General features: G+C 37.9%; 1 protein-coding gene across 4 annotated transcripts in view; it reads right to left on the bottom strand.

Moving 5' to 3' along the window:
• thada (THADA armadillo repeat containing) overlaps positions 1 to 12292 on the bottom strand; it is a 355281-nt gene that overhangs the window by 107766 nt on the left and 235223 nt on the right. For all 4 annotated transcript variants that reach the window (XM_072580668.1, XM_072580667.1, XM_072580670.1 and 1 more), the window contains one exon: positions 7494 to 7579. In XM_072580668.1, the coding sequence (XP_072436769.1) occupies positions 7494 to 7579 (86 nt within the window). The remainder of the gene's footprint in view (positions 1 to 7493; positions 7580 to 12292) is intronic.

The raw sequence follows: 12292 nt of genomic DNA, 5'->3' as shown, positions 1-12292 counted from the left end.
CTAGATTGCAGGACCACAAATGGTTGCAAAAACTGATCCAGTTGTAACTTTCAAAAGGGAGTTTGGGTTTCTCTTTTTGCCCATGGCCAAAATATTCTCTGTTTTCTTGCCCACTTAAATAAATGCTCCAACTAAATAATTCCCACAATAGGCTTTTGAGTGTTTTAAAAGATGACCCTATTTGCCGTGGATTTTTAAACATGACAGGTCACTCATGTGTCTCATATTATCTCTCAAAGATTAGATAGTGTATAAAAAACACTGAACGTTATTACCTTCTCATTCGTTTTTGTGTTAAGTCTGTAGTCATCTTAGATGGTGTTACTATTTTAAAAGGTGAAATGAAAATTTTGTAAAACCAAGGAAACTCAGCAAACTGAGGTTTGTTCAAATTTCAGGAGGTTGGTTGTCATTAAACTCGAAGATGGCTCAGGTTAAGACAGTCATCTCTTGTATTTACTGGCTCCTCCTTTCATGATGTAGCTGTTTGTTATTTGGCTGCTTGGAACACTGACTGGTTTATTGGCTTTTGATGGAATTCTCCATCTGCAAGTAGCATCTTGGTGGTTTTAAAAAGTCAACAACAAAATGGCTTGTCAGGTGATGTTCAAATGTTCAAACCCCCTTTTTCCAACCAGAGGGGTGCTGTGTTAGTATTAGCATTTGAATCAACCATTGTAGTTTAGCTAAAAGATTATCATAATACAGTGGAAGTTTATAGTATCAATCTGCCTTACAGACACCTTACATCTCAAGATTTTTCTTTATCCATGGTGAAAGAGAGAGACAGGCTTAAGAGAATGCTGTAGTTATCTTGGTGTTCTATAATTCATGTCTTTTTACATGAATGTTCACATTTACTTTGGTGTTTATTTGAGACTGAGAATTAACTGGAGTTCAAAATGGTTAGGATCACATAATTTGAACAGCCATTTTAAAAAGCTGTTTCTGCCCACTAATTCCAAATATTGACTAACTGACTCGCCTTACAAGGAAAATTTGAATAGTCTAGGCTTGCATCAGTTGGCATTTAGGGGAGGAAGTGGCAACTTGACCAAAAAAGTGAAGATCCTGATGGTGTAGCCACTTCGGAGACATGGATAGAGCAGGGACAGGAATGGTTGTTGCAGTTCCCAGGATTTAGATGTTTCAGTAAGAACAGAGAAGATGGTAAAAGAGCAGGAGGTGAGGGATTGTTGGTCAAGGACAGTATTACGGTGGCACAAAGGACGTTTGAGGACTCATCTACTGAGGTAGGATGGGTTGAGGTTATAAACAGGAAAGGAGAGGTCACTCTATTGGCAATTTTCTATAGGAAGGCAGGGTGGAGATTGCAGAGCATTTGGCTTTGATCTTTGTGTTGTCATTGTCTTCAGGAATAGTGCCAGAAGACTGGAGGATAGCAAATGTTGTCCCCTTGTTCAAGAAGGGGAATAAAGACAACCCTGGTAATTATAAACCAGTGAGATTTTCTTTCGTTGTGGGTTAAGATCACCTCTCATTGTTCAACATTCTACAAAATAGAATCCTTAGTGTGGAAAGAAGCCATTGGGCCCATTAAGTATGCAGTGACCTTCTGAACAGCATCCCATCCAGATCCAGCCCCAACCCTATCTCCTTGACCCATGTTTACCATGGCTAATCCACCTCACCTGCTCATCCCTGGACACTACGGGACAATTTAGCATTGCCAATCTACCTAACCTGCACAGATTTGTAGAAGGAAACCAAAGCACTCAGTAAAAATCCATGCAGACATGGGGAGAATTTGCAAATTCCAACGGGCAGTCACTAGAGGATGGAATCGAACTTGAATCTCTGGCGCTGTAAGGCAGCAGTGCTAACCAGCAAGCCTGTGTGTTGCCCCAATAGCTCAGTGGTTAGCACTGCTGCATACAGACGCAGTTTCTTCAATCACTATGATATAATCAATAAAAAGGCCATAGTATTCAAATATATAATCCTTTGAACCAAGCAGTAGGTAAATTAGCCAGAAAATAGGCTAAATTTGCAGCATTTAAGTTTGTTATACAAGACAGATAGAATACAAGATTACACCACTTACAAAATAAAGTGAATGCCACTTAAAGACCCAGAGAATGCTTTTTACTTGGAAGATTGCAAATCTTTGGAATTCTCAAGGAGCTGTGCAAGGTCAGTATTTGACCATGTTTAATGTAAATGTGGATAGATTTCTGATGAAAAGTGATGAAAAGGGTTATGGGGATGTGTTGGGCTAAAGGTATTAGATTAACCACAATAGTATTGAGTGGTGGAGCAGCCGCAATGGGCTGAATGGTCTACTCCTGTTCCTCTGTTCCTAAGAGGTGAAACCATGGTTGACTTTTCTACTTTTTTACATACAGAAAAGGTCAATTGTGGAAGCTCTACTGTCACCCCAGCTGAGATCAGCCAACTCCCAAATACAGTGGAAATTATTTTGATTTGATTTATTATTTGCATTGTATCTCAGTATATGTGACAAGTATTGTTTTGCGTGCTAACCAGACAAATCAAACCTAACATAAGTATATTAGGGTAATAGAACAGAATACAGAGGTACCTGGATTATCCGAACAAGATGGACGGGCACTATGTCGTTTGGATAATTGATTATTCGATTAATTGACTGATTCAATGCCTCTCCTGTGGGGCTTGGAGTTTTCTGTTAAGGCGGTTCCCCATTCAGGAGACAAGGCAGCAGCACAACACCCCCCACCCCCCCCCCCCCCCCCCCCCCCCCCCCCCCCCCCCCCCCACCACCACCCACCCTGTAACCCTGTTTAACACCGCTCCCATCTGCCCCCCCAACCACACATACACCCACCCCAAAACCCTCCACCGGGGCAGCCAGACTGGATGCCAACAGTAAGATTACTGCTGCCTTTTTTTGGGGAGGGGGTGTGAGTCTCCAAATAGCGTCACACACACACACGCAACCTTTTACTGCAATCTTTTGACAGCTTCCACCTTTGCCCTGTACAGGACAACGTTGGAGAGATTATCTGGGGAAGGGGGGTTTAGGGTTCACCCCTGTGAAGAACTCCAGGGAAAGTGTGGAGGGAGAGAGAAAGGGGAGGAGATCAGTCATTTGGAGACAGTACCTGGGCTCCCATCAATGTACAGGACAGTTCTCGGCAGCATTTCAGTAAGCTGAGGTCACTTTTAATCACTGTAAACAAAAGTCGTGATCAATGTTGTGATGTGATGTTTCTGTCAGGACCTTGAGATCTTCTTCGGATAATCTGAAATTTGGATAATTGATATTCGGATAATCGAGGTTCCTCTGTACAGTGTTACAACTACAGAGAAGGCACAGAGAAAGATCAACTGTAAAATATGAGGGGTCCGTTCATAAGTCTGATAACAGTGGGAAAGAAGTTGTTCTTAAATCTGTTGGCATGTGTTTTCAAACTTCTGCAGCTTCTACCTGATGGGAGAGGATGGAAGAAAGTATAAATGGGTAGAAGGGGTCTTTGATTACATTGGCTGCTTTCCTAAGGCAGTGGGAAATGTAGATGGAGTCAATGGAATGAAGGTTGGTTTTCATGATGGATCAAGCTGTGTTTACAACTTTCTGTAATTTCTTGCAATCTTGAACGCAGCAGTTGCCATACCAAGCTGCGATGCATCCAGATAGGATGCTTTCTGTGGTGTATCTATAAAAATTGGTAAGAGTCATTGTATACATGCAGAATTTCCTTAGCCTTCTGAGGCAGTAGAGGTGTTGGTGTGCTTTCTGACTAAGATCAGCATAGTGATAATCCATTGAATAATCTTTGTTGGTGTCCTCATTGGTTGTTTTCAATGCCAATGTTTGGAAATATCTCTTTGGTTACTGACTTTGATTTTGATAAACAAACAAAAGAGCTATTCAAATTTTAAAACCTATCAAAGATTTTTCTTGTTGCCATTTTATCATATGCTTTGTCACTTCAGCAGTTTTCGCAATGTACATCAATCCAATGGTTGGAATTCCAATTATTGCGATCATGCCTGCAAGTTACAGACAAGGAATCATCATACTTCTGTTTATGTATAATACTAATATTTCAACTCTTTCAATCAGAGAAAGAAAAATAAACCTTTGACCGCTTGAAGGTTTTTTTTAAAAACATACCCAGGTTGGGGGAAAAGGCTTAATTTTGGTGGATGAATACCAGAGGAAAGACAAACAGAGTGGACAGTGATAAAGTCAGATTGCCAGAGAAATTAATATCAGTATTGAATAATAGCCCGAAACCCCCCTTGCTCTTAGTTTTGTAGAGATGCCCACAAAAAATATACTCTGCAGTTCCACCATAGCCTGCAGCATAAAAGAAATGGAAAACCACAGCTGCAGGATTTCAAAGATTAGAATAACCAAATATTTAAGTTAAAGTGCACTACGTAGTTATAAAAATAAATCAAAAAGGCAGGCAATTAGGGTAAAATGTTTCAGTGACCTAGGTCTATCAGTACAGTTTGTAACCAACAGCACAGCTGCACTAACAAAATTCCTCTTGATTAGCTAAACAAGCAAAGCATGAGGTCTCTTGATGGCTTTCTCCAACTTTGCCTTCAATTCAGCTGCAAAGATAATTCAACAGTCTGTATACACAATGCTACATATAAAGTACTTTGTGAATGAAATAGGTTTGTTTACCTTTTGCATTAAAACTTGGCAAATGCTCAGCTTGAAATTAAGTCATTTTTACGTCATTTCTTTACATCCTCACTCTCAGCTTTTTGAGTGGATAACTTAGAAATCTATTCATACAATAAAGAGCATTTTTTGACAAAAAGTAGTCTTCACTTAAAAACTGAATTTTTCTGAATTAATCTTGAACAAACTTTTGAGGTTTCACATGACTTTTCTTTAGATTTAGTTTTGAAGCTAAATAAACTCAATTACATTATTGCCACCCACAAATAGTGACTTTTCCCTTGGATAACATAAAACTCAAAACTTTCAGTATGAATCCTTTCAACGTTGCCAAAGATTTTTCTGACTAATTGAACTTATCCAACTCAAGGCGTTGCTTTGCCTCACTGATTTCATCAACTCCACATAAAGACTGCAAGAGCTTAAAGTTCTAAATTAACACCTAAATCAACTGGACCTACCAGAACAACAGGCTGCTAAGGTATTTTAAACATCGATAAGACGAAAACAAAATGCTCCAGCAGAGAGGCAAAGTCCCTACATAACAATAGCATGTTGTTTAGCTACAGTAATCTATATAGTTCTACTTACGTTTTAAAACCATATAATTTCAGCAAAAGTATTAAGTATGCAGAGTTTGAAGTCATTGTATTTCTGGATCATTGGAACAATTTACTGTTGTGCATTATTATAAATCTTACCCTTCTTTTCCTTTACTTTTTTCCTCTACCTTTCCTCTACCTTTTTTCAAAGATAAAAGGCAGATAAAATGCAATAAAGTTAATTTTGGAACTCAAAACTAAGAGAATTTAGATTTGTGCCTGTGTCAGCTCTCTAAAGAGTGTTTTTCTTGACTTTTTCCTATATCCATGAAGTTTTCCCTTTCTAAAATAGCAGCATATCTAATGTATAACAACCAAAGACAGTTCTCCTGTAGCATTTTCCTTTGTGGACATAGGTCTGTGTCACTCTGAAATGCTCCATTTACTTACCAACTAATGAAACTCAGCAGCACAATGGTGAGCATAAAAAGATTTAGCTACATAAAAGAGGATGAACTATAGATTATATGACATTATCAGCAATTTTTGTGCAAAGTTTCCTTTGTATTGTAAATTTTTTTTACTGTTTATGAGGGTTGAATACCAAAAGTTTTAGGTTGACAACCAATGGTGGTTATATTGATGAGCAATAGGAGGTTTTGAATTAAGGAGATTGACTGTACTGGGAAAAACAAATTCCACGATTCCCTGTTACTGTAACCAACAGTGCAGTTACTCTTGCTGCCTATCACTCATTGCAATATAATAAAAGGTTTGCTGGTGACATGGGTTTTCCTTATGCAATTAAGGGATGACTGGACAGATCTGAGAAAGTGAAAATATGATAAAGTAATGATTAAAATATACTATTTTATTATTAAAGCCCAACATCAGACAAAATTAAATAGTAGCATTTCCTTAAATTAAACTCTGTGGCGATCAAAAGTACCTAGGAATTTGTTTAAGATCAATCAAACCAAAGGCTGATTGATTTTGATTAAAAGAAACAAGGTCAGTAATTTTACAGATAAAGCAAAACATCGGAGTTATAGTTTAAAGAAAAGGGCATTATGGAAATCAAGGGAGAGCTAACTAAAGGGTGTTCAAAGTCAAAGGTTGGCTGATGGAAGTTGCTTCATTTAGTCACTAACAAACTATCTGAAGCAAAGCAAACACCAGGTCAAAGCAAGCCTCACATTAAAGCAATCTCTCCAACTTTTGCACTAATGTGTTATGCTTTTAGATGCACACCAGTTTTCTAACACCTGGTTACAATAATAAACATATAAAATAATTCCACTTATCGTGTGTCTTTAATTTGAATAATCACACAAAAGCCATTACAAGTGGTGTAAGAAAAAAATGGACACCATAACTAAAAACAGAAATATTAGGAAGGGTCACCAAAATAAAATGAATAGTACAAGTGAATGGATTCAAGATTGGAATTGCCTAGCCTGTGGTCTAGGTGTCTAGTGACAGGACTGCAAATGATGGGACAAGGGAGAAGTATCCAAGAGGACAAGCTAAGTTTTGGGAAGAGGAAGCGAAGCTGAAGCAGTGTATACTATATAAAAAGGTCATGGAGTGGCTTCAAAAATGGATGAGACTTTTAAATTCTCAGCTCAAGGGTACTTGCATTTGGTGTAGGTGACCAAGTGATGGGGCTGGAGGAGGGGTACAAAATTGGATTGGGATGTGTTGGGGAGCCTGACATTTAACATTTACCCAGCAGTTAAAATTGCCCCATCATCCCTCAACTGCAGTCTAACATCACCTTGACTTTCATTAGAGTGTCATTTCAACTCAGTGACAAACTACATTTAAAGTACTCAATAAAGGTAGTGGGCAGTTAGTGAACTTTCATTTGAATAATTTTGAAAAGAAACAATACTCCTAACACTGTCTTGTAACAACTAAATCTACTGAGTTTAGAACGTCTGCACCACACAATTTGTTTTTGAGGTCAACATCATCTACAATAAGGTGCAGTCATCAGCGTCATTGGAGGTTGATCACTGAGTTTTGCTATCTACAAACCAAAAACAGGAGTGGTCATTTGGCCAATTATGTCTATTCTGCAACTTTTGTCAACCATGACAAGTGTTCATCTTTTTTTAATCACAACAGGAACGTAATATTCTATGTTAGCCATAATACACACATTGAATGGGCTTAAAGATCCCTCAGGATCTTTTGTTAAAATACCTTAATTTGTCAAAAACATGTACAAGTCAGAACTGTTGTGATTAGTGATATATTGAAAACACTGCAATGATTTGCAATTTGATTCTATAAAATCTTACCTATTGTTTTTGACTTATCCAACTGATGACAAAGGATATTGAGAATATCAAGAAAAGTTGCTCTGGTAAGGAAACAGGAGTTCTGCCTAGAAAACAATAAATAAAGAACAATCAACAACGTAAACTAATTACAGGATAAACATCTATTAGGTTTCAACAAAAGCAAACCATCATGCAACTAGTGAGAAAATAACAAATTGAGTTCATGATATCCACAAGAGGGAAAGGGAAGTGGATCAAAATCAACACTGGAACGTTGAATTGTATTAAGTTGAGTTGAAATGATTAAACGGTAGCAAAATCAGAACAAAAGATTTAAAAAAAGATTTACAAACTTGACTAAGAATTTTTGTTATTATAATCGGGGGTATTTTCTTTGCATACTGTGTTGTTTTTTTACATATCAGTGCTTAGCCAGATCAATTCTGAAAATATGCTTACCTTTATATTTTTATCAAGAAATGGAATACATTTAAACTATAAGTGGGCTTTAAAAATGCTAAGTTTTATTTTTGATAGACCAGAGCAGATGTATTCAGGAAAAACCCGAGTCATTGACAAGCAACATTTTTTTTTGTTCAAGGATCAGCAAAGTATTTACAGTTGAGACTGTCCACCCTGTATTTAAAATAAAAGTCTGTCACAACTTAGTTAGGTTGTAGCTCTTATCTCACTAATTAACAAAAACAAAGTGACAGATGTCAAATACTTTTCATCAATAGGTTCTAATTATTGGCAGCTATGACTTGGACTAATGCATAATGTACAAGACCTAAAAAAAAACAATAATGCTTACCCATGAAAACTGGGTGGTTGAGTGAGCAAGAACAAAACCTTTCACTTTTAGGAGTTAACTAAAATGCAATCCAAATTGATGGGAATAAAAATTTATCTCTCATGGATGGTTAAAATACTTCCAAGTGAAATAAGTGTAGGCAGTTTCAATCTATCCCAGAGTATCAATCTCTCACTGATTGAAAACTGATAATTCAGCCATGTCATTCAGAGACCACAATGGTGGCTTGGATGGGACATGAAAAATGGTGTACTGATAAAGTGGGAGCGTTGGATTTCAAACCTGTTGGTAGTGTTAGTGGACCTTTAGTTTGTAACCAATGCTTATTATGGTGGCTTGTACAAAAGTAGTCAAATGGGTTCAAAAGCTTGAAGTGTTCTATTGTCAAGTATCAATCTCTCTTCAATTCATAAATTTAAGTGAAATTCATATTGGTTCATTCTACCACTTTAAGAGAATATTGGGGGAGCTATAGTGCACTGACTAATTGAAATGTATAAAATTACAACAGGGTTAGACAGACCCATGAAGAGAGGGCGACTTCCCTGGTTGGGAAATCAAGAACAACACAATTCAGGATACAGGGTAGGTCAAAATGAGGACCAAAATGAGAAAAGATTTCTTCGCTCAAAGGATAGTGAACCTGTGGAATTTCCTATCACCAAAGATTGTGGAGATCAAGTCACTGAATATATTCAAGAGAGGAAGACACAAACTTTTAGATATGAAAGACACTTTGGGATATGAAGAGAAAGTGAGAATATGGCATTGAGATAGAGAATCAGCCATGACCATACTGAATGGCAGAGCAGGCTTCTAAAGGTGAATGGCCTACTCCTGCTCCTATTTGCGATGTTTCTATACCATAAACTCTGATTAATTTCACAAAAATCACACTACTTTCCTCAAGAGTTATTCTATTCCATGGTGTAACCAGGGCTTCTGCCAAAGTAACTAATAGAATGGGAGAATCTGGAGCAAATTCACTCAAATTTTCTTATAGAAAACTGTTCAAAACTCATGACATTTTCTTGCATTTCATACAAATCGTGCAAACTCTTCAAGGTACACTCATTTGTGTCTTTTCCTCATAAAGACCACTAATCTTAAGAAGGTGATTAGTGTGCAATTTTTTCTTTAAGTCAAGAAAAGATATTTTATTGTTATGTGATCATGAACCAAACAATCAAAGGAAAGCTTCCCCACTATGTGGGTTCCTTTTGAGAATCCAGTTCCATCACCTGTTGCATATGATATTCTCCAGTTATGTGCCAATGTTGGCTTTAGAAGTAAAGTGGAGCTGCGACCCCAAGTGGCTTTATCAGCTGAACCTTTAGCATTGTGAGCTTAGAAGTAGGAATGGCCTCTGTGGAGCTCTAACCAAGTTATAACAGCTGTAAAATTTTCATCCCATCTAACAGTTCTCACTGTGGAATTACAATAACCTTCAAGCTTCAAAATGAGATCACAGAGGGAAAAGTTTTGGGAAGCACTGAAGCAAAAGTATTGCTGAATGACAGGTGGTGGTGCACATGAAAACTTTTGGCTGTGTATTCTCTCTTCCATCATACATTGTATAGTACAATTAGAACATTTCCGATATTTTTGTAAATGTCCGCATGAATATAGTACTGTTAAAATATCTCTAACTACTATCCTTTATGGATAGATATGTGCTGTTATTTATAGTAGTGTTTGTGCCTTAACTTGACAACTTTTCTTTGGTGGGGGGGGCGGGTGGAATATTAGGTGAAAGGATAACATACCACAGTTGCAGTCACACAGAACATTAGTGGCTTTGGCCAATTTGCAAAATAAGCCTTTTATGTGCATAAGCACTATGTGAAAGAAAGCAACAATGGATAGGAACAGTCAATTAGAAGTGACAATATTGAATAGATCTGCTGAATTGAACTTGCATGCTAGAAAAATAATTTAGGAAAGAAAAATCAGTGGAATCTACTGTGCAATATGAGTGTGAAAACAACTTCACAGGATTATATATTGCAAGTTCCATTTTAGATTCACTATATGAGTGCTATTCTTCAGTTGCATCACTTAAAGCTTCAAAGCCCAATAATTTTTTTAAAAATCATTTCCATATACATAACATACCGAGCATGTTCTTGTGTGTCAGCACACTGCAACAAAGTAGTTGAGTCTACCTTTTTATCAAGATTATCATGAGAGAGACTGGTCGATGAACTCAACTGAAATTTACATTTCTTTTGTGAAGTGAGTGTTGGAGGGTTTCTCACTGTAAGGACCAGAGACTTCTCTTGCTATAGCTTACCAAACCTGTGTCAGTAATTGTCCATCACACCTTTATGGAGTCTCTCACATTTGATTTCCACTCAACCGTATCAAATCTATTCCTCGGCTAAACATGCCACTCATTGGCTGTTTCAGAATTCACTGGCAACCCTTGTGGTTGTACTATTTTAAACAGCCTGTTGCAGACGTGAACGGGCACGGTCAGTCTGGAGCTACCCTACACAGATGCTGACATTTGCCCCAAACATGGCAGACGTGAAACTGGGGATCTTCATTTTGTGGACAGGGCACTGGAGGCCCTGTTGGACAGAGTGGTGCCAACATAGGACTTCATCCACCCCCACAACCAGCAGTGGAGGCCTCAACACCATACCATGTCAGTCGGTCCAAGGGTGCCTGGACTGGTATCAGAGGCTGGCCTTCACTTCCTGTGCCAGGAACACTAGAGCAAAGACCTGCTGACAAATATATTAACTTTTCTGGATCTGTTTCTATGTCAAACAGCAAGGTAAGCCAGCAGAAGTATGAACATGTTATATCTAACTGAGGGGACAAAGTGCAAAAAGGCAACACAAAACAAGATGTGAAGGAGGAGCAGGTGTTGGATTGGGTGAACAAAGTGAAAAATCACACAACACCAGTTTATAGTCCAACAGGTTTACGTGGAAGCACTAGCTTTCGGAGTGCTGCTCCTTCATTAGGTAGCTAGTGGGGCAAGATCATAGGACACAGAATTTATAGTAAAAGATCAAAGTGTTATAAAACTGATGTGATGTTTTGAAAAAACCTATATTGCTGTTAAGTCTTTAATCACTTAGAATGGGTTGTAGGTTTTGATTCATTAATATGTAAGCCCCAGAACTTCTTTCAAGTCACAATTCTGAGATAACTTCAGGTTTTAATTTTAAAAATGGTGACATCTCAGCTCAGACAATGCATTAGAAGTGTAAGGTTAGAGTCTGTCTGTATTCCAAACTTGAGTCAGACTGGTTCTATTTCCAAAGTATGACTTTATTACATGTCACTCTACTACCAACCTTCCTCTGACTCAAAAAGAATCCATTGACATTATACTCCATTTTCTGCAGTACTGCCAACTTTGCATCCACGTTGCTAATGTCCCTTTTATATCATATGCTAGAACCTTTTTCACAAGTCTCTTATTTCGCACTGTATCAAATGCCTGCTGGAAATCCATTTATATCACATCACCAACATTACCCTCAGGGGGAGGGCAATTTTAATATGTCAAGACTGGATCTGATCAAAGTGGACTGGAAGCAGCTACTTGCAGGAAAACATTCATTAGAATATTTGGACTCATTCAAAAAGGAAACAATGAGAATGTTAGCTAACATGTTGCATGTAAAAGTGAAGAGAGACACTATCAAGTCCAGAGAGCCCTGGATTTGGAGAAATGTACTGGATTGGATATGGAAAAAGGGAAGCTTGTGGTAGATACTGAGAGTTCAAAATACCAGAAGTCCTCGAAGGGTATAGAAAAAAAGCATGGTGTACTTAAAATTAGGAAAAAGGAAACATACAAAATACCAGCAGTTAAAAGAGAGCAAATTTGGAAGGCATTTTAGCAATATATTTGGGGCAAGAGGGTAACCAGGGTAAGAGCAGGGCCCTTTAGGGACAGAAGTGTGTGGAGTTGGAATACGTACATAAGGTTTTGAATGAGTACTTTGCATCTATTTTCGTCTTAGAGATAGTTGATATAGGA

This window comes from Chiloscyllium punctatum, chromosome 11 (genome assembly GCF_047496795.1).
Source record: "Chiloscyllium punctatum isolate Juve2018m chromosome 11, sChiPun1.3, whole genome shotgun sequence".
Classification (NCBI taxonomy): domain Eukaryota; kingdom Metazoa; phylum Chordata; class Chondrichthyes; order Orectolobiformes; family Hemiscylliidae; genus Chiloscyllium; species Chiloscyllium punctatum.
This window is presented reverse-complemented; position numbering and strand designations above follow the sequence as displayed.